This window comes from Convolutriloba macropyga, chromosome 4 (genome assembly GCF_964194025.1).
Source record: "Convolutriloba macropyga chromosome 4, txConMacr16.3, whole genome shotgun sequence".
Lineage (NCBI taxonomy): Eukaryota > Metazoa > Xenacoelomorpha > Acoela > Convolutidae > Convolutriloba > Convolutriloba macropyga.
The window spans coordinates 53,101,227-53,128,333 of NC_134471.1; the positions used below are offsets into that span (position 1 = coordinate 53,101,227).

Below are 27,107 nucleotides of genomic sequence, written 5' to 3' on the forward strand. Positions count from 1 at the left end.
AATTGATTGCAATCCTGTGCTCTCCACTGAGCCAACTGCTCCACATTGCGAGAGTCTTACTATGCTCTCTTATATTGAGCTATCATTTCAAGCTCCATCTTATGATCACAACTTATTTACAAGAGTGTATACTCTAGCAGTGGGATACAAAGACCCCCATTTTCTCTCCTTTTCTGCAGTTGTACAAGATACAGGGCAGCAGTTTTTCTTACTCATGGGAAATCAGATAACTTAAATTTAATCACATGAAGCATAACACAAATTTATCAAATAAATTGGTGGTGAAAGTTATTTTATTTTGTTTCAGACAAGAGGAGCGAAAGGTTTCCCTTCATTAACTACCAGTGTGGATAAACTTTGTGACGCCACTCAAACTTTTGAAGCTATTCATATATTAGTGTTTATGAAATTATAAATATCTCAAACTTTTTTAAACAGCTCAGACCAGGCGGTTCGATGTCAGATGTCAAAACAGCAAGTGCTGCTGCTGCTGGCGGCGGTGGTGGTTGCAGCGGTGGTGGTGCTGGTGGTGGGGGGGGGGGATTTTAAGTCTAAACATGCTATAGCCATGTCTGCCTTCGCAGTTGACAAAATAATGTTGTAAATATTATAATATTTAAATTTACAAGAAAAGAAAATAACAATACAAAAAAAAACTTTCCTTAAAAATGCTCAATAAAATGGCCGGAAGGAGCTCAAATTTACTTCAATTTAATCAGTACTGCTGTTTTTTGTACTGTTCTCTGGTTTCATCTAGAAACTGGTTCTGTCTCTCGTGTCCCAGTACGTTGTACACCTTCTCACACATTTCAAATCCAACAGGGTCAAATGCTCTCAGTTGAAGGCAGTCCTGGTAAAGAATAGTAAAATACTAATCCACTCTAAATTTGAAGAGAAAATGTCAATTTGATCCTAAATTGATTTAAGAAACTCGCTGATTACTGCACCGCATTATTGAATAAGATTTTTATGTTGACTACGCAAGAAATGCTCTGAAATTATCTAAAAGTTAACCTGAAACGAGCTGATCTTTTGGAAAATTTATATCATTATAATTAATAGCCGCCCTCATCTTCTACGGCTATTATAGCGCTCCTACTTTTACGACTCGAAGAGGAGTATTGGAGAAGTCCTTTTTTAAAATCAATTTTATTGGAGTGATTTTTGAAGCGGGAAATGAAACGCGGGAAAAAATTTGGAGTGATTTTGGTGCTGAACAAAAGTGAAGAGCGGAGCGAAAAGAGGGTGGTTTTTTGTTCATATCGCTGTTTTCTAGAGCGAGAAATTGAGGTGTGAAAAAACTTCTGTAAGCGAGCGAAATTTTGTTCACGTGCGGCTTTTAAATGCTGTTTTTTGCAACTTTTGATGGTTATGAGGTTTGATTATGATATTGTATTAGTTTCAGGCTTGTTTTGATAGGAATTGAAGGTTTCAAGTAGTTAATTTAATGCTAATTTTGAGGTTTTTGATCAGTTTTGCTGATTTTTAGACGAAATTTAATGATTTTTTGCCTGTTTTTTTTGTTTTAATGATTTAAGTGGGATTTGAATAGGAGCCTGTTACTTACGGAATATTCAGATACCAATTTACAAAAGTTTTCTCGGTATAAATCAATTTTTTCAAAGGAAAATTGAGAGAAAAATTGAGAAATTTTAAACCATTTTTCTTATTCCTAAACCATGTTTCTTAGCCTATTATGACTTGTGCATTGTTTTTCAAGCTTTTCATTGCTCTAATTGCAAAAGGATCTTTAATCGGTTTTATGTTTCCTGTGACTATTAAAGAAAACTCATTAAGTTTTTCTAGTCTTTTTTTGTTCAATTTGTTTGAATGCTGTTTCTATTCTTCCTTAAATTTTTTATGGCATTTGTGGAGTTTCAGGGTTGACAATGTTTGTTCTAGTTGTTTAGTCATAAGTATTGGCAATTTTTTCTTCGAGTCGTTTCCGGAATTCTTCCAGCTATGTTTTTTTTTTACTTCGTCGAACTTTTTTTCGCTTTACCCATTTTGCCGCTTTTTCGACATTTTTCGTGAAATCTTTTTGACTTCTCCACGCTAGTTTCAGTCTTCTGTCATTCTGCTCAAAGTCTTTTTAAACAGCAGCTGCTCAGCAAAGCAAGTCAAAATGAAGAGAGTCAGCATTAAAAAATCAAAGTCAGAAATAGAAACGGGATAAACCCATAAAGCCCATTTTTAGAAGCCCAGTACTTGAACTTTGTTCTCAGTTTTAGTTACTATCTATAATGCTTATTGGTATTGATACTGGACCCTGTAGCCTCTCACTGAGAGACAGGAGTTTGTTCAATTACGACATGACAACAAAATAAATCGCACTTAAAAATGTTTTTATACAAAAATCAATTTTTGTTGATATTTTCTTTTCTTTCAATCCCAATAGAGTTATGGGAATCAATGGCGGCTGTTTTCCGGCAATCTGCCGGGGTATGTTTTTATTTGCAACATTTACAAGTGCTGAAAAATGTTTTGCCAAAAAGTTAAGTTTATAGATTACATATTAAAAAATGACATTAAGGCAAACAAAAACTGAAACTTGGTTGAACAGTGCCCCAAAGTCTCCTGGACTCAACAATTTGTCCAATTATTTGATGCACAGAAAATATAAAACGTTTAGAATATCCCAAACCAGTTAAAACAGCAAAGTTATTGAAAAGAAATGATTTGTGTCGACATAACTTTAGATACATTTTGGAAATTTTGATTAAAACAAAAAATCGGTTAAAGCATTTCAAATTAAATCGGTGTTCATATGACCTTGGTTCATATCTCGTAGTTCAGACATAACTCAAGATAGAATTAAAATGTAGCCAAACTTAAGACCATGATGGAATTGTGTGATGCCATAATCTCGGAAGCCTTTTAAGGCATCGGCGAGAAGTTTTCTGTTTTTCGTTGCCAAAAATTACGAACATTCTTCTATAAAGATAAAGAGAGGGAGAGAGAGAAAATTGTAATAAATTACGCCAAATTGAGCTTACAAATTTCAGTGCAAAAGTTGCAAATACTCCCAAGTGTTTAGAAATGGTATGGGACATAGAGCCCTGATTGGCGTATTTTTTACAAAATATCGTTTTACAAAATGCATGTTACCACGAAAAAAAAAACTGAATTTCAAAATAACATAAGAATTCTGATTCCTTTTAAATGCTTGAATAATGTTACAATTCATGCGTTTATTTTTAAGTAATATTGAAATCGATAAAGTTATTGGGTTGAAATAGGAAATAAGGTTTGGCTAGTTTTATAAAAATAACTGATAATGCAGAAAAATTTTTGAAAAAGTCAGATTTTTCATTCTCAGAAAACGAACTCAAAGATCTCGAAGATAATTGGAATAGATCAGCGGAAGAAAAAATCATAAATAGAATTAGCTTTCATGGATTTTATGTTGTAAACAAAATTCGAGAAAATTTGAGAGTTATTTTCTCGAAAATAAAGTAAATCGAACAAATATCCCAGTTTTTCGAAGACAAAGCATACTGCTAGGTTGATTTTATACTATGGCAACAGTAGTCACTAGAAATTTACTTTTCAGACCAAAGAAATTGCATTGTCAGCTCTGCGTGAAAACATCAAAATTTGTTTTCGTCCAGCTTTAAAACAAAACCAGTGAAATTGATCATTTTTGAATTCAAGAAAAAGTCCAATGAGAAGAGAAAATGACGCAAAATGAGAAAAATTATCTCAAATTCAAAAGAAAAAACATAGAAGACATAAGAAGAAACATCCTCGTTTTAATTTGATAATAATTAGTCATCGATTAAGCGCTACACTTGGCAGAATTGAACTAATTGAAGCTATATTTTTATCTGATCTGGTGGAAATTTTTACTAAGGTTGAAAAAAGCTATGCTGCTGCTAAATTGGCTGATGTTTTTGTAGATAGTAACGACAAAACAATTCTACAACCTTATATTATCTGCTTTAAATCATACCAAGAACGGCAATGAGCAGTTTTGTATCGAAAAGTTGTCTAAATTTTAAGAAAATGTGCTCTAAAAGTGATCAAAAATCAACCAATTGTTCAAAAAGCTTTGAAATTTGATAAATTCTCAGACAAGACAAAAATTATTGTGGGCCGGAACAATAGACTGACTATCTGCTGCTGATTTGATTTCAGCGTTTGTAAGTATACCTCTAAAACATAATTGACGTTATTGTAAAAAAAATTAACTTTTTTGATCATGGGAGTACGTATGTCGTTTTTATGTTCAAATAATGAAATCATTTTGCATTAATGATTTCTGTGACTAATTGAGAGAGCGAGTATCAGCTTCAGCTCCTAAGCTTTACTTCCCTTGATAAACGTTCATAAATTTTCAAATATTTTAAGCGGTATCTTACTTGTGGGTATTTGGAGGCTCGAACAGTTTTACTGCTGAAGAAAGCTACAGTGCACTCGGCGAAGTATTCCTCACAATCTACAATAAACACAAATCAAATTTATATGAATATAACTATTTTTTCAACAGCGACTTGCAGAGATTTGAATTTGAAAGTTAGACTTGATTAAAATTTTGCCAGAATAAAAGTTTTCTAAACTGAAGATTGTCAATTGATTTTCCTACCAGTGATGGCGTAGTGTGGTCTGCTCTTACTGGACAGACTCATGTAGTTGCCCTTTTCCAGTGTCTCTTCATAACTGTATTGAATGAGAGCACCATTTGTATCCTGAACAAATTAGCAATTCCAAAAGGATACTTTTTCAAATACGCTAGTTTAGATGACATTGCCCAGGACGGGGTCTCAGACCCAATACAGGCATTGACAACAACCATTTGGATAAGACCCGCAGGCGGGGGGGGAGGTATTACAATTTTCTTTTTTGCTCGGTTTACCGATTTTTTTTTGCTCGGTTTACGTTGGTCAGAATTAAGCGTTGATCTTACAAAACTTATGATCGCAAAACATTGCAAAAATTTGTCTGAATTTTGGAGATAATGTTTAAAAATGAAAGTTACAACTTCATCGAGCGGTGGTCTTGAATAAATTCAACAGTCCACTTTCACTAATTTTCAGCCTTATCGATCCGATCCTCTTATCTGCCTAAGTCGGTCCTGTCAATTGTCAATTGCCTGTTTGGTCCTGACCATCCGATTAGTTCAGAAGGCCATCATCACACAATATGACCACCGACGTGGTCATTGCGATGCGTAGTAATGGAACCAACGTTCACCTCAAGCCTCATCATAGCCCAGTGTCGAAGCCAGGCCGAAATGTGATCATGCCCGATTTCAAGCAAGCCAATGTTTAATCAAAAAAAATCTTTACCGAGCAAAAGTCTGATCACGATTGATCTTCATTGAGACTGATCTGGTTATGAACAACCGACAGAGCCCCCGTTTAGTCGGCAGTGACCTTCAACGACCAATAGTCTGACCATATATGACCTTCCGCGAGTGTGTGGTCTAAGATTATAAAAACTTTGTTTGTTAGATGCCATCAATTTATTCTCGATTAATAACTTTCAGTTTCAATGCTTTAAAGTAAACTTTTGCAAATTTTCCAGCCGTTACTATAGATGTTAGTATCCTCAGAGGTGAACCATCAACAAAGTTCATTTGTTAAGCTTCACAAGTTTTTGTTTGCATATGAATAAAGTCACTAATTTTACTTTTTCTTCTTTAGATTATATTTTGCTAAATCAATAGGAGGAAACTACTGAGAATGACAACCTGAGTGAAGAAATAGAAAGCGTGGGCGTATTCGTGCATCAGACATCCTGCTCCCCCTCCCCCACTGGCAGAGTCACGTGACCTCATCTGAAGGTACTCTGCCACGCTTCTGATCTCAACTGCACAGTACTTCTCAAAGGGCTCGTTGTTATAACCTGTACAAACGAATTACGCTCACAATAAAATTAACTGGTACTCAAGAAACCAAAATCTACTACCGGGTTGAGCTGTCAGCGGGTATAAGTGGTAAAGTTTGTACTAAACCCGGCCACTTTGATTCTCTACTATGGCGTGGACTAGATAGTTCGTCTGAAGTCCACTTGATTTTCTCCACAGCTAATTCTCTTTGTTTTTGAAAATAATTCGATTTATTCAGAGGCTTAATAGGAGTTCACAATTGGAACTTGGTGGTATTTGGAAGATGTTTGGCGCAAACTGTTATTATTACTAACATTGCTATAAAGTTGACTGTGATCATCAACATCTTTTTTTCTAGAACTCTTGTTTTAACGAGATATTGTCATAAAAACGCCATAAGGAGGAGTTACTTTAGTCGCAAGACAACCTAACTGTAAGAGGGAGGCAGGCTGAACTGTAAATAGTGCAAAGAAAATGACCTTGAGGATGTCGACAACTACCGATGTAATATTCTTGCCTCTCCAAAATTTTGGAAATCAGTCTAGGAATCGTCAGTATCCGCGTGATAACCAAATGCTCGAATGCTCGGTAAGGGCAGCATTAATTCGAAAAAAACTCCCATGTTGATTCTCTACTATGTTGTGGAGAGTGATTTTCTCCACAGCTAATTCTCTTTGCTTTTGAAAATAATTCGATTTATTCAGAAGCTTAATAAGGGTTCAGAGTTGGAATTGGTGATTTTTGCAAACTGATGCTTTGGAGATCTGATGCAAACTGTTATAAATAACATTGTAACAAAACTGACTGCGATCATGACCATCTCTATAATAGAACTCCTGCCTTAACGAAATATTGTCATTAAAAAAAGCCACAAGGAGGATTCATTTTTAATAGTTTGGCCAGTGATTTCTGTTATTCATTTTGAACCTGTAGCTTTTAGCGATTTGCAAATAAGAGTTTGGGTATGATTCAAAAAAATCAGGCAAAAACGTTAAATAAAATAAATCAATAAGAGAACCAATTACTGAGAATTCCTAAGAATTGGTAATAAGATCGGATAAAAAGCTAAAATTTCGACAAAGAAATTTAACAAATTTGGATTTTGTTATCAATGATTTTAGCATTGCTGCCCTGTTAATTGATTGCGTTCTATGTGGGTTAGCAGTTAAGAAAAGCTGGTGTTTTGCGCAATGTTATTTTTTGTGCTAACTAAAACCGTAGTGAAAAACTAAGTGTTTTGAGTTGCACCTTTGTTTGGTCAAATGTAAAATTTTTACGATTTGGAACATCGTTTTGTACACGCCTCATTTTGCGGATCCAAAGCTCTCGCATCAAAAGAAGATTACAGTCCAGCCAAAAAATTGCTAAGATATGTGTACATCTAAAATGGTTGTGGTTGGGGCACCTGATGAGAGGTAAAAAAGATAATTTTGGGGTAGTAATGAAAAGAGCTCAATTTGAATCTTTTGTATACCAGTGATTGTAGTATGAAATTGGGCCATAAACCAGTCACTGATTAATTGGGCAACAGGACCTACCACTTGATATACACTGTGTAAACCAGAACCCCAGAAATGCGGAAATGCGCCTAGTATTTTTTTTATTAGTATAACAGAGATTTTTGGCCACCTTGATCAGCATTCACAAACAACTTGTTGATATTCAACACTCTATGGTCTTAAGGTTTTGTCATTCTTGAATTGATGCAAAATAACTAAAAATTACTGAGAAGATTTAAAAACTTATGCTAGTAAGACGGTTGTTTTGTTTGTACAAACAAAGTATTGTTTGGCTCACTTTTGAAGCCTCTTTTTTAATAAGCACAATGCGGAATTTTCTATAGGTGGGCAAGTAGATAGTTGAATGTTTTCACAGTGTTTGTGAGTTTTGTAGATGAAGAAAGTCTGATAATCAATGTGAATAGTCGCCCTGTTGTTATCGCCGAAACAGTTGAGCGCGGGTTTCTGAATTGTGGATGATATTAAGTTAATGTTTTTTAGCAGTTTAGTTGATTTGGTTAAGTGGAAGTCTTGAAGCAATTGTTGATTTCAAAATGCAGTTTGTTGATTTCTTATTATCGGTGTGATAATTTCAGTTTTTTATAATTTCAGATTAAGTACCATCCGCAACTGCTATCCTTAGGAGAGCTAAATTAATTATTGTTCCAATCAAGCTGTTGTTTGCGTCAGACTTAGTTGAAGTTATCGTTGTTTTACTGAATATAATCAAGCACGTTACCTAATGCATATTGAGTTATTCCGCAGAAATTTGGATTATAGTTAAAGTGTTTAAACAATCACACGTAACGACATCTATGAGCAATGTACGGGAAATCTTCAATTAAGAAGAAAAAGAATCAGCAAACTAAATCCTTTGAACTGTTAAATTGAGCACTTTTGTTCTCTTTTGATAGGCTGGCCAACAAGTTCAGAGGCTTACAAGGTGTTTTTAATCTTTTTCCAATTTTTCGGGTGTTTGCGTCAGACTTAGTTGAAGTTATCGTTGTTTTGTTGAAGACAATAAAGCATGTTACCTGATGCTTATTGAGTTATTGTGCGAAATTGAGCAAATTAAATCTTTTGAATTGTGCTATCTGAGCATTTTGGTTTTCTTTTGATAGGCTGGTCAAAAAGTTTAGAATCTTACAATGGACAATAGGTTAACAGATACAGGATTTTTTTTAACTAAAACTAAAATATGTAATCCATTTTTTTTCCTTGAGACAATCTCTTGAATAGATAACTGCATACTGTCAGCTCATCAGAAACAAAAGTTAATGTAACGGATGGATGACAAAAAATTTTATGAGTTTATTGTTCTTAAAGTGATCCTAGAAATTGAAAAATCTGTGGAAAATATACAACTTTACACCATTTGCTTTCACAGCAACCTATGTCTAAAGGCGAAAAAAAACTTTTTTATTAAAAATTGTCCATCATATTAAAATGATTCATTCTATGCTATAGACCGTTCCTCAATTTGTTCTAATTAGTACATATTAAGAATTAGAATATAGTAAAGCATGGATTGTCTTGATTTGATGGACAATTTTCTATAAAAGAACGCTTTATTTCGCCTTAAGAACGTAAGTTGTCGAGGGTGTAATTTTTGCATATTTAGCAAAAAATTTTTAATTTCAAGGATAAATGAATGAACAATATGCTCATAACAATTTTTTTTGTGCCTATCAATTCTCTTGATTTTTGTTTTGGTGAGCTTATAGTATGCGGCGGTTTATTCAACAGATTGCCTCAGTAAAAAAGTTCGCAACACTTATTTTAGCTTGGATTTTTAAAAAAACCTTGTCAGCCCCTGAAGTTGGTGGCCAGCCTATCAAAAGAAAACAAAAGTGCTCAATTTAACAATTCTAAGGATTTAGTTTGCTGATTCTTTTTCTTCTTAATTAAAGATTTCCGTACATTGCACTTAGATGTCGTTATGTGTGATTGTTTAAATATTTTAAATATAATCCAAATTTCTGCGGAATAACTCAATATGCTTTAGGTAACGTGCTTGATCGTATTCAGTAAAACAACGATATCTTCAACTAAGTCTGACGCAAGCAACCGCTTGATTGGAACAATAACTAAATTAGCTCTCCTAAGGATAGCATTTGCTGCTGGTATTTAGTCGGAAACATTACACAGCTAGAATTATCACACAGTTTTCAGGAGACCAACAAACGGAGATTGCCAGTTTTTATAGATGAAGAAAATCTGGTAATCGATATGAACGTCGCTGTGTTGTTTTTACCGCAGCGATTGACCCAGAGTTTCTAAACAAACGGCATTCTAACATCAAGAATTGCTCCAGGACTCTCACTTAACCCAATCTAGTGAACTGCTAAATAGCTTTAACTTAAAATCGTCCACGATTTTAGGTTAAAGCTATTTAGCAACTCACTAGATTTGGTTAAGTGAGAGTCTTGGAGCAATTGTTGATGTTAGAATGCCGTTTGTTTAGAAACTCTGGGTCAATCGCTGCGGTAAAAACAACACAGCGACGTTCATATCGATTACCAGATTTTCTTCATCTATAAAAACTGGCAATCTCTGAGAAAACAGTCGACTATCTACACGCTTACGGTTAGAAAATTTTGCACTTATGAAAATAAGAAGCTTCAAAAATGAGCCGAGCCATATCATGTTTGTGCAATCAATCCAACCGTCATTCTGGCATTTGTTTTTAAACCAGCTCAGCCACTATTGGTTATTATGCATAAATTTAAAAATAACGAAACATTAATACCTTTTTTGTCAAGAGCTGTCAAGAATTTTTCTTGGTCTATCATTATACGATCTTACAAGGATCTTATCAAGATTTAGCATGAAATGTTGGTATTTCAAGATCTTGGCAACTTGTTTCAAGTTATGCAAGAAGTGTCAAGAACATACATGTCTTATCAAGGTGTCCCAAGTTTTAGTCCACTGGGAAATCATTTGTTGAATTTTTTGTTAGTGTCACTGCTATTACTTATCAGCCATATTTCAAATAACTGAGAAAAGATTTGATCCCCCAAAAATACGTCTCTCTTCAAAAAAACCACTCAGTACAATCCGATTTTACCCCCATCAATTTCTGTCAAAATTTCAATTTTGCTGGAAGATGAAGTGAAGGAATTGGTCCACCCATCAACATCGTTAATTTGGAGGTCGCTTAATTACCTGGATCTCGAGCAAATCAATGGGAACAAAAAATTATTTGATCATGCTATTTTTTTCTTGATTCGTTCTATGATTTTTGTAACGCTAATCATTATTGAATATGATTTGTTGACTTGCACTCCATCGTGTTATTGTTCCAAGTATTCACTTTCTGGTGTAGCCTGGAATTCATTGTTCTTTTTCAGTTTAATATTCCTAGCGTTCATTTTTGTGTCAAGCCATTCTGATGAATTCCGCCCTTTTCGAAATTTGCAAGAGGAGCTAACTGGATAAATTAGTCAATGACTTAAACAGTGTATCGGAGCGGATTATCATTTAAAAAAAGATGGGAAACATAGACGGCCGGCCAAATACGACCAGACAGAGGACACTATACAGAAACTTAAGCAAACAATTGTTTCAAACAATCACTTTATTTTTCAATATGTCAAATATTTCAGAATAAAGGCGCTTCAATTGAGTTTTTTTGTGTCAACTTTTGCCAATTTAGGTTTGTGTGTTGATATTTACAGGAGAGTACAAATTAACTCCAAATCAATATTCGAGCTTAGGAACATCAAAATTGGCACCAAAAAACTTGCTTAAAATCAACATTTTCATCAAATCGAAAAGGTGACATTGAAATATTGCGCAGAGCTTCTTGACTATTTCATTTTTTCTTGTTAATTTCAAGCTCTCGAGATAATAATAGAAAATTTGTACTAATTTGCATTTTGGCTTTAATCAGCTTGGAGTAGTTTGAAATTATTGAGCTGAATTGATTGGCAAAGCGCAAAATCAACTTAAACTAGCGTTAACTTCCTCAAAATTGTGTTAAAAATCGTTTCATCCTTCGGGATACTATATTTTACTATCTATACTAATTTGGGTACCTTTTAGGGTAGTGTTGTTGAGATAAAAGTGACAGTATAGATTATCAACACGTAAGCATACCGCTATCAATATAAACAAATAATTAAATGTCACGATTCTAATTATATAAACTATCAAACACAAGATCGCTTCAAATCTTTTTATAAAGAAAAAATATTCTCAGTAATCTTAATCCTGTTCCCCGAAATAGATCGCAACCTATTTATAAATTAGCAAAACATTATTAAAACATTTACATTGCGAGAAAAATTGTGTATCGTAGTTTTGGAGCACTAAAAATAAAAAGAATTTAGTTCAATCTGTAACTATCATCCTTTTTGAACTTCATGGGAAAATTTTAAAAAAAGGAAAGAGCGACTCAAAGCCCGTACCGAACCCCCAGAGCCCATCAGGCCTGATTCAGAGATTTTCCAGAGGCCAAGTCTTGGGTTTCTCTGAGCAGAGTTAAGGTTGACATCATAAAGATTCTTTGTTTTAATTTAATGAGGGCAATTTCTGAAACACGGAATTGAGAGTTTATAAGTTTCACCATTAAAAATTTTGGATAGAAAAACAGTTACCAAAACTAGTTCAAAAAATAGGCACCAACCCAGATAATCTTGAACTTCCTAGAGTTCAATTGAAAGAGGCCAATTGAATTAGCACTGAAAAATAAGAACCAAGTTGGCAAACCAACTTTTGGAGAAGTGCAATAAGGATGCAGATATTGGTCGCAAAACGGGACATAGATGGGGTCAAAACGAGAAGACACAGAAATATAGAACAAACAAAACGGTTATCGAGCCGGGTAATAAACTGGTATGAAGCGAGAACCAACAAAAATAGACAATTACTGTTGAGCGTTCAGAGTTACCTCAAACTTGCTGCTGTCACTTTTATTAACATCCTTTCAAATCTACTTACGCTCAGCAATTTTTTTCGTTCAATAATCCTCCCTCCAACGTTACAGATAATTTACGCACCGGCAATTGTTGGTCAATTAGAAAAATCAACTCAGGCTGACAAGCAATGCATATTATGATCAGAAAAATTGAGCGTACATAACTTCAAATCTAATTCTGAAACATTAGTTATTGGAGCATAAAAAAACTATTAGAGCTTGCAAACATAGAGTACCAGTTTATCACAAAAATTCAGCTAACAATTTAGAAAAAAAAATGTGAATGAAGTTTGAGATGTATATCTGTCAAGTAAACATAATTATTTTCTCATATTGGTTGGTCAATGGGAATTTAATTACTGCTTCAACTGAAATTTTTGTATGTCAATGTTAAAGGGCATCACCTGATGCACCTCAAAACCTCCTAACTTTTAGTGTCCGAAGCGTTTTTAAATTCAATCGGTAAAAATTATGTTTTTTATTTGGAATATAAAAAAGGCCAATCTTTGAGATTTTTTCACTGCTTTTTAATCTCCTAACGTTAATTGATATTGTTTTGGAAATCTTGTTTTCTCCTATTCCTCTGAGCTTAAGCAGTTTCAACCTCCATCTTGCAGTACCACCTCATTGGGATAGTTGCATTACCGTATCCTAATTATCCTAAATAGCCATCGTACAAAAATCAACATTTGCGAGAATTCAAAGAATATGTTGTCCAATATGGCAGACCAAAATTTCGACAACTACTATTGGATCAGAACACAACTTTGGAATACTTAAAAAACTTTTTGCATAATCCAGCAACCAGCTGCCGAGTTTACTTTTTCTAAAACACATGGGGACAATGATGTTGCTGAAGAGCAGTAAATGCATTTTCATAGACTCTAGGTTCTCGAAAAATTTTTGGATCAAAGTAGTCGACAAAACAGTTTACTTTCAAAACGTTCAAACTAAGAAAACAAAATACAAGAGAGCCTCTAAAAAATTTTTATTACAAAACCAAACCACAAAGCGATCTTGGAAAAATAGTGATGCCAGTCAAAAAATCTAAGTTCCTAGCGAAAACCTTAAAAATGCTTTTTTTATCGGTTGTTCAGACATAAACCCAGCCTATAAACTAAAAAACATTACAAACAAGACAAATTTTCCTTCGAAAAATATCAAATATGATGAGTGCAGCTCTTCAGGCCTTCAAGACCACTGCAAAGAAACAGAAGTTTCTTACTCACTGGCTTCTACGAAGTAAAAGAAGAGCGTCAGATTACAGGTGACCGAAGTGAGTTAAATTTAAAGATAGACTAAAATGAAACAGAAAATTTTGAGAAATGTCCGAAATTTTCAAATACTGAAGCTGAACAAAAAGTTGAACTAGCAAAACAATATTCAAACTCAAATACCAAAATTAACTAATAGTAACCAAAAGCAACCAACAGCTCTGTAACTGCGGCTGCATAACCTACTGGGGGGCATACACGGAAAATATCCTTAATGAGTTATAAAAATCATTAAGGTCAGTCAAACTGGGTGACAGGCCAGTACTTGAATTGTTTCTATCGATGAGAAGTTTACAAACAAATGAAGGAAAATATCAAGAAACGCATACAAAAAAACGGTATAAGAGCTTAGAATGCTGGCTTGTAAACTTTATAGGACTCAGTAGACACAAATGAAAACTTCTATTTTCGATATTTAACCTTGCTCAGCAACTAGTTCAGGCAAAATATGGATCATAAACGTTTGACGAGATGCAATTTATTCAAACTGGTCGACATCAAAGGATCAATCAGTTCGAAAATGAGAAACCCACGGACCGTGTCACTTATACTCTCCGGCCGAGTACAAGGGACTACCACCTGCTGATCAGTGAGAACTCTTCATGCGATGCCATCACGGAAAGCTAGGGTACGAGCTCTGTTCGCCCATATCTATCGGAGAGGACAACAAAAGTTGTGAAAATGTTGCAACTTATCCTGTGTTTCACAATCGATAGAAGTTCATTGACGCAAATTATAACTTCATCAGAGGAAGTGTAGATGTCAGCTTAATTTACACCAACAAATGCGATATTAACTGATCTTCTGAGAAAAGCAATATCATAACTTATATATTAGTGATATAACTTATATAAGTGATATAACATCTAACAAAACTTTTGGGCCGATCGATTCTTACCTAGCGGCAACAATTTTAGTGCAAGTGTTGGAGCATTGAAAAGAGCTGAGGAGAAATCTTGGTGCTTGCAAACTTAAATTTTGTTTTTAAACTCACAAAAAGAACAAAGTTTACAGTTTTTAACGACAACTGCGGCTAAAAATTTAGAAAATGACTGCGAACCGCATTTGAGCTGTATATTTGTTACATATTTATCTCCCAATATATGCTGACCCACAGAGCTTTTATAACCATTTCAAGCGAATACATTTTTTGCATATAAATTGGGAATGGGATCACGTGATACGCCCCAACTTTGCCTGCTTTGTGATGTGATAACTCTTTTTCAAAAGTAACCTAAGAAAAATTATGTCTTTTCGGTTTCACTGCTTTTGCACCTGCTAACGTTAATTGATATTGTTCTGAAAATCTTATTTTCTCTTATTCCACTGAGCTCAAGCAGGACCGAGAAGCGATCACTTAAAAATGGCTATGCTCTGTTCCTGGCGAAAGCCTTAAAATTGCTTTCTTATTGGCTATTCAGATAACAACCCAGCGTATAAGCTACAAAACAGTACAAACAAGACAAATTTTCCTTCGAGAAATATCAAATATGATGAGTGCAGCTATTCACGCCTTCAGGACCAAAGCAAAGAGTAATCTCTTCTTCAAATACGTAGTCTTTTTTTCCCAAACAACCTAAGAAAATTTATGTTTTTTCGGTTTCTATATTTTACTATTGTTTGTTAATTTTTCAATCTTTTTGAATCTCCTAAGATAAGCTGATCCTATTCGAATAATCTCATTCTCTCTGATTTCATTGAGCTTAAACAGCTTCAAACTCTAACGTGGCATAACTCGTTTTGCCCCATCGGTTTTGTTGGGATACCCTGCCCTAAATATCCTGCAAATTTTGGTATTAGTATGAGCGATTATGTGGCTCTCCAGGGATATTATCTCCCAATGCTCGGGAGAAGAGCATATCTATCTCATAATTTGATAAGAGCTGATAAGACAAGTTGGCAAGCAATGTGAAAAACTTAATGGATGAAAATCTTCAAACCACTGGGATGCAACAGGACGTTTTAAAGAAAACATTTAATTTATATTGCAAAACGAGTGGAAACTCACCTAGCCAACTTCTGTCCCTGTGAAAACATAATCCATTCACACACGGATCACTCTCTTCATTAATAAAAAGCGCCACCCGTCTGATTAAGCCGACTGTTTCTCTTGGCATAAGTCGAATGATTTCCCCGAAATCTTCCTTCAAAGCTTTGTATAGCTGCTCGTTTTGCTTCTTGTTCAGAAGATTTTCAGGAAGCATTAATAAAAACCCCATAAATGATGCCTCGTGGTAAGGTTTGTAAGGCGGAACCATGCAAATAATATCAGTAAAGTCTTCATTAATTTGATAATGCTGACTAGAATTCGCCGACATTAGTTCAAATTTTGTTTCGTCTTTTTCGGACATAACTTTAATTAAACAGTACTGTTTAGGCTCCGCAAAAACATCTGCTTTTGCACCAACAAAACAGATTTCGGATAAAACTCCAACATTCAATTTTCGGCTAACTGAAGAGATTGGTATCATTCGGACAGTTGCATGCGTTTCAGATCTGTTGAAGATTCGAATTGCTGTTTTCTCGTGCTCGTTTGTAACAGGTGCGCAGGGAATGAAACAAACTTTGTGTTTATCAGCGACTGATTCGAAATAAACTGAATTGTAAATATCTCGGATCTGAAACTCGGAGTCTTTCGGAAGTTTCGCCATCGAGCTCTGCTCAGCCGCAACTTCAAGTATACAGTGCTTTTCTCGCCCTGAAAGAGAATTGACAATCTGATTTTGGGTCGTTTTCTTTTTTTACTCCACACCAATTAATTTGATTTAATTCAAAGAATGTAGAGCCACTAATCCAGTGATGCCCAATTAAATATATCAGAGCTGAATTGGTCTGCAGTTGATTGGGACCACGCATCAACTTCATAACTTATGTTGATTGTGTACTGTCAATCTTTTTTGCTGACCAACATTAGAGCTGGATACACGTATAAATCCTTTTTTGTGCGAAAACAGATAAAAATAACTAATATAAGGTTCTCGACTCTTTATTACAGAATTTAAATATTAGTTATTTAAATCTGTTTTCGCACAAAAAAAGTTTATACGTGCATTCGGCTATAATGTTGGTCAGTAAATAATAAATTTGACAATACACAATCAACATAAATTATGAAACTGATATACGTGTTCCCAATCAATAGCAGACCAATTCCTGGTCTGTATACACATGTGTGTTAGTCAAGTCGATCTACTCAGACTAGTTAGTAGGTTGGGTTCATTTTATAATTCTGGGTTCATTTTATAATTCTTACATATTTGTGATGGAAAGTAGAGTTTCAAATGGGGACCTAACTGAAAAAGAAATTTTTTCTCGAATCGTGACCTTAAAAAATTTCACTGAACTGTTCAACAATTATTGTTAAGGTCAACTAATTGAGATATTTCCATCCGAAAAACACAACGTGTTGAGAATTGAACTTTCACTTTGCATTAGGGTTTAACATGAGAAGGCTGCCAGAAAGTTGTAATTTGATTTTTAAAAAGCCTAAATTTATAGAAAGTATCATAATCCGACAGTTGCTACCTTCCACCACTTGGGTTTTATCACGTTAAAAAAATTGGGGAAAAGTGCACTAATCAGTTTCAGGAGACATTAAGTAATCAGAACTCCCTTCGAACGGTTTTAAAGCCAGTAGTTTTTTTAAATTTTTTCACACTTTTTAATCTATTAAAATCGGTTAGCGAAAAAGAGTCTTTCCAAATATAAAAATAGATTAAAAACGTGGATTGAGAAAGAAAACACTCAATAGATACCTCCTTTTTGTATAATTACAAAAGAATTTTTGAAATTTTTGTACATAATTTCAATGGCGCCTCGCAACAATGCTGATAAAATAAAAAAACTCTAGCAGTGGTTTTTCAATTTAGAAAACATAGCTGACAGATTGCAAGAAAATAGCCGCAATTGCTTCGTGGATCTGCAGTCCCAAAAAAATAGTAAAAAAGACAGACCAAAAAAATTCGTCTTTTCATTGAATGCTGATATGTTATATTTTGAATAATAATCAGAATAAATTTATTTTTGCTGCCTCTATTAGCTGCTCTCAAATAACCTTCATTTAGAGTGAAACACACTCATTTGACCTTATCTCTTTGAATTAAAGTAAATAAAAGTCAATTTCAAAGTGAGGAAGTCATTTTTGAGAGTGAGTTAAGTCAAGTGTGTCCGAAAATTTAATCACGCGAATGAACAAAAAAATCTCGCTCCATTAAGGGCAAAAAATGACGTCACACACGCACTTCAGTTGAACTTGCATGAACGAATGAACAAAAAGCAGATTTGAAGTGTTTGTTCTAAAAGAAAACTAGACTTAGAACGGACTCTGAATGGATTGGGAAAACCATTTAGAAAAAATCCGGTCCAAAAAATAAAAAAAGCAGTTAAAATTAAAGTGAAGTTGCCACATGTGAACAAAAAACCACTAGCGAGAAAGCGAATTTTTGTTCAAACACCGTTTTCTCACTCTACTTTATATTTAGAGCAAAAAAATTTCACGCCGCAAAACCACTCGTTTTTTCGCTCCACTTCCTGTTTCGGCGTGATCAAAATCACTGCTCCAATTTGACTTCAAAAATCATGAAAATGTGTGAACAGATCTTAAAAAAAGACAGCGCCCTAATACAATTCAAATTCTGTGAATTGTAAAAAACCAAGAGAAGGCCAATAATAGCCCCAGCCATCGCTGTGCGGCTATTAAACAAATAGTTCATCATAAAATTTCTAGGTCAAAGGAAAATACACATTTTGACACAGCTGCATCGTAAATTTTTCCAAATTCAATTACCTGATCTCTTAATGTTTTAATCTCCTAAAAACTGACTGCTATTCCGATCACTGAATAGGAAACGCTCAAAAATAGGACAGAGGAAAAATCTAACAATTGATCTTCCTGCATTTGACAATTTCCTTCTGGAGTGATCTCAAGCACTTTACTTTTTTAAATTTCTTTGAAGTGATCAAAAACGAAGCATCAATCATCAATGCTAATCCTTTACTAGCACTAAAACTTATCAACGGAGAAAACTGAAATGAGACATATTTTGTTGGCTAATAAAAATTGAGAAAATTATTTTTTATTTGAAGATGCCATTTTCTATAGAAAATTTTTTCTATGAAATGTTTTATTTCAGTGATTTTCTTTGATACTTTGCTCTCTACGAAATCTTTGTTGTTTTCTGAAATGTTTGCAAACTTGATGCATAACTATTGCATTTCGTTTGTTTTTTACTATGCCCAGAATTCAAAGAAATCAGAATATCTGTCTTTTAACAAGTAGTTTTCTCTGTCAGATGAATTGTAAAAAAATTGAAAATCAATGAGTTGTAATATCCAGCAAAAAAAATGATGTATCTTGGTTTGATTTTTGTCCAGAAAACGTTTTTCAAGAAAACTAAGAAAACTATCTATTTTACCAAGACTTAATCAAAACATGTCATCGTTTGCCATACGTCATGAAAAATGATACATCATTCATTTTGGCAAGATTGACAAAGCTTCGTCTGACTCTGTGATTATTTGGTAACTTTCTGATGAGTTTCGTGTGTTTTTTTTTTTGTGTGGATGTACTCTCTTTCGAATTTCTGTGCCACTCATAGACTGTAAAATATTTCGCTACCAAATTTTAGAGCTACAGTCAAATCTACAGAAACCGCTTCCTTTATGTGCTCTGAAAGAACTTAAAAGAAATTTCAGTCCTACTGAAATAAAAACGAAATCAGAACACGTTGCTCTTCAACGCGTATTTCAGGTACTTAAATCTCTCAGCATGTTTAAGTAGGTGGAGAAAAATGATGTGAAATTGAGAAATAAATTGGAGCAATTCTAAAATCTGTACTTCAAATGAAAATTTCACTGCGCAATATGAAACTTCACTGACGGGATAAATATAGCAATGAACTTTATAAATTTTGAAAAAATTTTGAAAAGATTTGATTCTCTCATTCATTCAATTTGATTTCGTTAATTATCCCGAAGGAATAGTATCAATTTGACATTTCAAAAATTTTCATTTCCCTTAAAGTCAGTCTAATTAAGATTAATTTGAGGCCTTTTCTATCTGTATTTCAAGGATCATTTATCGTCAAAATGAAGAACATATATCCTGCTGTTAATTACTCATAAGAGACCTCTTTTCCGATGGAATTTGGTTAATTTGCGCCACTTTAACGACAAAAATACTCAATTTGTGCATATCTTAATTGCTATCTTTTTTTGTCTTGGGGCTATTTTATCAAATATCTCAAGTGCGCTCGTTAGATGTTTAAGTCTTTACATAATCATTTTAGAGTTGAGCTAACAATTTCCTGGTTTCATCAGCTAATTTTAGTAATAGATTGAGCTCACTTTTGTGTTTATAATAACTATTATAACTGAACCTGGTTTTGAACAACTAGGTTATGAAAGCTGGGTCGAAACTTGTACCCAGATTTCTGTGAAACACTTGGCCCAAATTTCAACTCAGAATAGATAGCTTGATACACTTGGATTGGCAGTAAATTTATCAACATTTTTTATAATGAGAATTTGGCCTTCATAAACATTAAAAAGTCACCAAGGGACATTGTTAAGACATGACCTATTTTAACCAATAAATGTGAAGTATTTATAAACCGTTTGAATAAGCTGTTTAAAAAATATTTCAGAGACACATAGTTAATCTTTTGATTTCGTTAATAATTAATTGTTACAACCTCCAAATGAATTTAGGATTTAGAAACTTTATGCTACCCCGGCGTTTTTGTTAAGTCAATTTCGGCCGATCGACATTCTTTTGCGGACAGATGCAAAAATGGAATCTTTCAAAAGCAATTGAACAACATAATCGATTGATAATGAGGTATTTCCATTTTTTTGCTTTCTCGAGAAAAAAGAACGCGGCCCAATTTTTCATTTTCCTCGTCTTTCCCCATTCAGAGTGCTCCAAATTATTCCAATTCTGCTTTAAATTGTTTACTCTGCCAGTCTTTTTTTAGTAGCTTCGATAGCAGAAGCTCTGCAGAAATGAAATAGTAGATGATGCTTGAATTGTATTGGGGCACTGTCTTTTTTAAAGATCTGTTCGCATATTTTTGTAGCCAAATTGGAGTGACCAAAATCAGACAAGAGTGGTGATTGTTATCCACGAACAGTGGCAAGCAAATAGTTTTCTCTTCTAAAAAAATTAGAGTGAAAAAATTGTATTGAAAAGCTTTTTCGAATATCATGATCGATATTTTTAACGATCTCGCATTTGATCTAATTTTTAAAGTGAATTTGACATCTGTTTTGTTGTTCTTTCTGCTCACTGATTCCTGAATGCTAACAAAAGTATTACATGTGTTTTTTTAGTCCATAATATGATTTTTTTAAAAAAATCTGTCACTCGGTAACATTTCGTTCCTCCCAGGTTACCCATACTTGGAAAACTTGGTACGACCGTAGTACGCACCGTATAATTCTTGAATGAAAACCGTACTAAGATCTTGTAAAGTTGACTACGGTCCGTAATACGGCCGTAATAAGTTTTCTAAGTTACTGTATTAAGGCCGTATCAAGATCAATAAGGTGCCGTACTAAGGCCTTACCAAGACTAATAAGGTTTTTAAGGTAAAATAATAGCTGGAAAATTGTTGGAAAAGGCTCCAGTCACGTTGAAAAACCGACTTTTGAGACTTTTCCAGTATGTTCTGGGTGTGTTTCCCTCCTCCTTTCTCATCCGGGCTGGGGACCGGCTACGGCGGAGTAACAAACTAAAGCTATAGGAGAATTGAGCAGAGCACTTTGTGCTTAACATCATTAACGACTGGTCCTATGACATGCATTTGCGGGCGTATTTGTTGTCTCAATGCTTATTCGCACTATTGAGAGTTTGCATTTGCCCTAATTTAAGCATTAACTTAATTTGTTTACGTTTTCTATATTCATTTTGTTTTTTTTTCTAAAACCTTTCTCATCATTGAAATTTTTTTAAGTTTTATAAATAGTAACCCAATAAGTCTATCATAAATAATGAGCCATTAAGGCGTAAATCAGTTCATTCAAATTGTCCATTGGATAGCTTAAGGTTTCGATGAAGTTTTCAACGTGTTTTAGATACAGTATTTTTGAAACTTCTAATTTTGACTGTATGACTGGTTCTCTTGCCTTTCCCTTAGTTTGTTTTTTTTTTGTTTTTTTTGTACCCTCTCTTATTTTCAACAAAAACGGGTTTAATCGACCATCAAAAGGAGCTTGATGTCAATAATTAAGTAGTTTTAAAATTTTTTCCTGACTTTGACAAGATATGTTTCTTCCGAACCATATATATGATTTTTTGAATCATGCCTTCATTTGTTAGTTTTGTCAATTTTTCCATTTCGCAATTCACTAATGGATTTACATTGTTCAACTTTTTTATATTACAATCTTTGATTACTGTCTTTTACACCATTTTTATTCAAAAAAATTTCGATTCCCGCTTTGTGCACAGTAAAACGAAATTGTCAGAGCACGAAAAAAAAGGAAACCAAGAGTACCGCAAATCTATCTACACTCAGCCTACAGCTTTGTAACTATAAATTAAACTTCATACAATTTCAAAAGAGATACCTTTTTGTTCCTTTCAAAAAATGTTGTCAGCTGGATGATTCTGAAAAAAACTTATGATAAAACTTATGATTCCAATTTACTAATCTAAGGTTTTTTTGGCAATTTTGCCTTTTAAGGGAACGGAAAGAAAAGCTTTTTTCAATTTTTAACGGTTCTTGTGAATTGAGTGAGATATTGTAAACTTTCTTCTGTTGAACACTTCAAGTTATTTCTCATAGACCATGCCTCCTCTTCCCTCAGATTGCCTTGAAACAAAAAGCTCTTCATTAGGTTGGAACACTCCCTGTGCAACCCCCCCCCCGCTTAATAGATGCCTTATAGGAGTATTGGGTCGAATTTTCTATTCGCCCCCCCCCCCCCCTTAGGTGTTGAGATGTTGGGATATTGGGCCAAAGTGAACTCAAATCAGCCGTTGGCAAATTGAAGTACTCTATAGTCACACTTTCGTGATTTTTTGCTGATGATGGAAAGATGGTCTGACCAGAGGTCACTTCACTCTGGGGCCTCAAACCGGGACCGTGTAATGTCCACATTTTTCCATTTTCCATTTTACCTTGATATTCATCATTGCAGCGTTACTATCCGATAATGATTAACAATAATTGCAGAACATTAATTTGACAAGAGACGTGAATTAGTCTGTGAGATAAGAGACGTTTGAGTTCCCTGTTGAGGGCTTTAAATTGTGAATATATGAACTTTCATTACGTTCAGAGTCACAAAATGTCTCAATAACATAGTATTTCAATAACCCCAAAGAACTTCATCAATGTTTTCATCTTAATTTCAGCATTACGTAATGCTCTTCTTCAGGTCAATTTCCATCGTGCTAATTTGTTCAGCTTTTTAGTCAGGAAACATGATCCAACTTCAATAATTTGTTAGTCTTAATCAGATTTGATGAAACGAGTGTTATTCAATAGCTTTAAAGTCTGACTCCAAATTGGTCAACTGTAATGAGAGGACAACTCTCTTTACTATACCCCGATAGAACATTCAGACTCATACAGGCTCATTCTCTTAAAAACGTTAAAAATAACTAGAAAAAATGACATCAGATATTTGAGGAACTCTATAATTTTGTTCTTTGCCCCTGTGAAATTTTTGGTCACTTTTGTTTATTTCCGTTTTGGCTCTCAAAAGACAAACTTCAAAAATCGCATGTATTGGTTAAACATTGATATATTAAAGCCCTCTTAAATGCTATATGAGGAGAAATTACAATTCACGAACATTTGATGCGAACTATGCGTGCTGTTTTAAAAATACAGAAAAAAAATAAAGCTTAGGAAATTAGAAAGGTCAGTTTGAGAAGTTGTAACCAGAGTTTTTTCATGATTTTTCATCTTAGTTTTTAATTTAGACCGACTTGTTTAATTTTCTATTTGTTTGTGTTGGTGCCACTTCGGGTCAGCTAGAAAAACCATCAGACAGCAAGAAATAACTTTTGAAACTGAAAAAACTTAGAATTTGTCAAAACTCAAAAATGGTCAAAAATGAAAAATTTTACAAGTAGGGACCGAAAATCGGTACAACCCCCCCCCCCGATTTTGAGAAGGCAAAACCCGAGCAACCCGAGGTTATGGCAGACGGTTAGGGTTACCTCTAAGCTACTCATGGACCCAACGAACGTTATTGCATCAGACCCACAAGTGTGGCTATTAGCACTTATTTGGTGCAAAATTGGCATTTTTCGATATTTTGTTATTTATTGTTAAATTGCTTAAGTTGTTTATTTCGTGATATTTAAGATGATCATTAAAGGTGAAATACCGTACATTCGAGGCCTTCAGAGCCACGTAATAACCATCCGTGCTTATGTCAACAAAAGTAAATATTGCAGTAATTTGACATTTACTATGTAAACAATGACCTAAATCATTTTCTTGATCAACCAATCAGAAACAAGTAGCGATGATGTTATAATTGATAAATATTTTATTATTTACTTTAACCCAATTGTTTGATTAGTGAAAGCGTATTGTATTTAGAACCATTAGAAACTGTTACCAAGAGCAGTTGGCTCTCAGATTGACTAAAATTTGATTCTTTAACAACTTTAGTCTTTTTTGCTAGGTTTTGCTAGATCTTAAGATCTTGCGAGTTCTAAGTTAGTTGAAATTACTTAACGAGAGGTTAGCAACATTACTAACACTGGTTGAAGCCTTACAAACTTAAGCATAGATTATCACTTAAATTCAATCAACAAAATTAAAGTTACAGTCCTTTAATACGTCCGAGCGGCTAATTATATCTGCGAGATCGTTAGTCTATCGAACCAAGTGAAGAAGCAGGCCGGCGTAAATTTCGAGAACCAGGCTGTGATATATCGGTTCCGCTGAGATTCTTGAGCAGCCGCAACAGTTTGAATTTAATTTTTGGATTAATAACTTCTCCCAATCCAATAGCATTCTCAACATGCAAATACTAAACGAAGAAATTAAGGTTTCAAATGTGTGAGTCAAGCAATGTGGCAAAAGTTTTAAATTTTAGTTTCTAAGGCCCAAAAAAACGTTAAAAGATATATTGTTTTTTCCCTTTTTATGTACCATTATGGTTTCAGCCAAATAATGTGACTATAAAAGACTTAAACAATTGAAAAGACTTTTTATCAATAATTGAAGTTTCAAGTCAAAAACCTTCGAATCATAGTTCACTGAAAAATATATTAAAAGGTTTAAATTCAAAAAAAACACTCCGGACATTCGTCTTAATGTATATAATTACTGTTTCATAACATCACAATATATAACATAACTAAAACATACTAAGTCAAGCGTAAAAATGTAGTTTATAGTGCTTAGAAACAATGCCGAATGCATTTCGTCTGGCCATAGTCAAACGCCGAATGCCAAATATTTGACCAGAAATATGAGTCACATGTAAACCATTGCGCATGATACAGAATTACTGAACAGTCGTTCCATTTAATTAAACAGAATGTACAATGTTTAATTAATACAACCATAACATACATAGTTAAAACCATTTCAAAATTTTTCAAAAATCTGACCCTATACAGAACAACATCTCTCTGTTGATAGCCTAATTGAAGCAAGTACCAGACAGCAGGAGTCTAAAATCGGAAATTCAATAGATTTTGGTGATAAAAAATGCTCATCTGCGCAATGAATGACAAGATTGACTGGCCAAGAAACCTTTCGAATTTCCCGATTTGTTTTTTCTTCTGCATTTCCAATTGCGCACATAAATAGAGGCCAGTCGGAAATCAACGTTAGCCATTTTAAAAGCAGAGATGACTAGGTTCATACTCAAAAGAACTTCAGAAGTGAGTCATATCTGGTACAAAATGCAGATTGTAAAGTGTAAAATATGACATGAACATAGGAATGCGAATTTGAAAATACATAAGGAATTTCCTATGTTTCATTGCTGTCATGTACTAAGACAATGATCCGGTACAATATAATACTTTGTGTTGTTTTCTGTTTAACGATATTTAAAATGATATCCCACCATATTTTGTCGATTTGATCTCGGTGTCGCTGGCTGATTATAAGCTCAACCTTAGGAAAAAAATAGCCTCACGGACTAAAAAGGATGAAGAAAGTTTGAGGGATTTTGAAAAAGTGGAACTGAAAATGTTTCGAACTTCCACCAGAAAATAACTTTATAGGTAATTAATTTAAGCCTCCTCCAAATTGTTTGTAAATTGCACACTCAGAAACTCTAGAGCCCTAAAGACTAGAGGGATCTTTTCCGTTTGTTCCCCCTTTACGTTATGCACCCCCAAGTTATAGAACACGTGCGATTACATAGTATATCATCATGTGAAAATATGGCACGTGCGCCTGGGGTGCAAATAATATTCGCCCACTAAGCTGCTGGCACAAACGGAAAAGATCCGTCTAGAGCTCTAAAAAACTGCAGCTCTACAAAGCTGAAAAATTTGGGCGCTGCCAGTTTATCCCCATTCTCATATCTCACATAAGCTAAATTTTTCTCTATTTCAATGGTTTTTCACTGGAAATATGTCTTTTTAGCATCATTTGATTGTCATTATCGGAGTTTTAGTGAGCAATAATCTTGTTTTAAGTCTTAATTTGCTTATGAAGCAACTTTTTTAATTTTTTAATTTTCTTTAAAAAATGGTAGTTGATTTTTGTTTGAATGTATTATCGTTGTTATTTTTACTTCCGTCACCTTTGTTTATTTTTCTTCAAATAATATAGTTAAGTGCGCAAAAAACAGTGTTACAAAAAAGAAAGGGTCTCTCAATGCAAACTAATGCCATTTACTTTTATCTTTAAAAGTCAATTGCAGAACAGAATGATTCACTACAGATCTCCAAATTTGTGCATAGAAGATTTTCCATTGCCTTAAAAAAACTTTTTTTTGTAGAAAAACAGTTAGATTGATTTTCAGTAACATAAACTACAAACTAAATAATTTGTTCTTTACTTCAATTTCTAAAATTGACCTTTTCGATGAAAAAGATGTATCAAATGTATCAAAAAAATAGTTAAAACCTTACCGTTTTCCATGACAAACACATAAACATTTTCTAATGAAGTGTTCGTAAAGTCAACTTCAACTGCCGGATCATATTCAATTTTCTCTATTTTTGGTTTCGCTCTTTTTTGCCGTTTCTCTGGCTCATCTTTTTTTACTATTTCGAGTTCAGGTTCTGGTTTAGGCTTCGCGGGTTTTTCTGTTTTCTTCGGCTGAGTTGATGTTGAGTCCGTGTGATCAATGTCCTCGTGATGGTGTCGTTTGTACGAAGCGCTCACTTGGCCGACTGCTTCAACTTTCTTCTTCTTCGACCCAGACGATCCCATTTGCTTTACAGAATCGTTTTTTTCTATTTAAAATGAGAGCTAATAATTTTCGCTTCTAAAAGGGAACGTTCAAAATATCGACTTGTATATGTAATTTTTTAGACTGTCTCGTTTCTTTTTCAGATATAAATATAGATAAAGTATTTGACTTGAGTTTACATTACACACGATGTTTGAATTACTTTGAACGTCAAAACACAAACTCAGAACATTTCTTGA

At 34.1% G+C, this 27,107-nt stretch overlaps 1 protein-coding gene across 1 annotated transcript; it reads right to left on the reverse strand.

Annotated features, from left to right (window-relative positions):
* Positions 1-598: 598 nt before the first annotated feature.
* Positions 599-27,107, reverse strand: LOC142338506 (uncharacterized). Its single transcript, XM_075388289.1, has 6 exons — positions 26,585-27,107; positions 15,530-16,219; positions 5,693-5,847; positions 4,586-4,688; positions 4,362-4,438; positions 599-850 (listed from the first exon to the last, which is right to left on the reverse strand). The coding sequence occupies exons 1-6, from the start codon at positions 26,886-26,888 to the stop codon at positions 716-718; spliced, it is 1,464 nt and encodes a 487-aa protein (XP_075244404.1). The 5' UTR covers positions 26,889-27,107; the 3' UTR covers positions 599-715.

Coding starts and splice junctions, on each gene's coding strand:
- LOC142338506 (XM_075388289.1), bottom strand. CDS start 26,888: ATGGGATCGTCTGGGTCGAAGAAGAAGAAAGTTGAAGCAGTCGGCCAA. Junction 5,848..15,529: donor CAGGGACAGAAGTTGGCTAG/GTGAGTTTCCAC, acceptor TCGTTTGTACAG/GTTATAACAACGAGCCCTTT. Junction 851..4,361: donor GAGCCTCCAAATACCCACAA/GTAAGATACCGC, acceptor ATTCTTTACCAG/GACTGCCTTCAACTGAGAGC.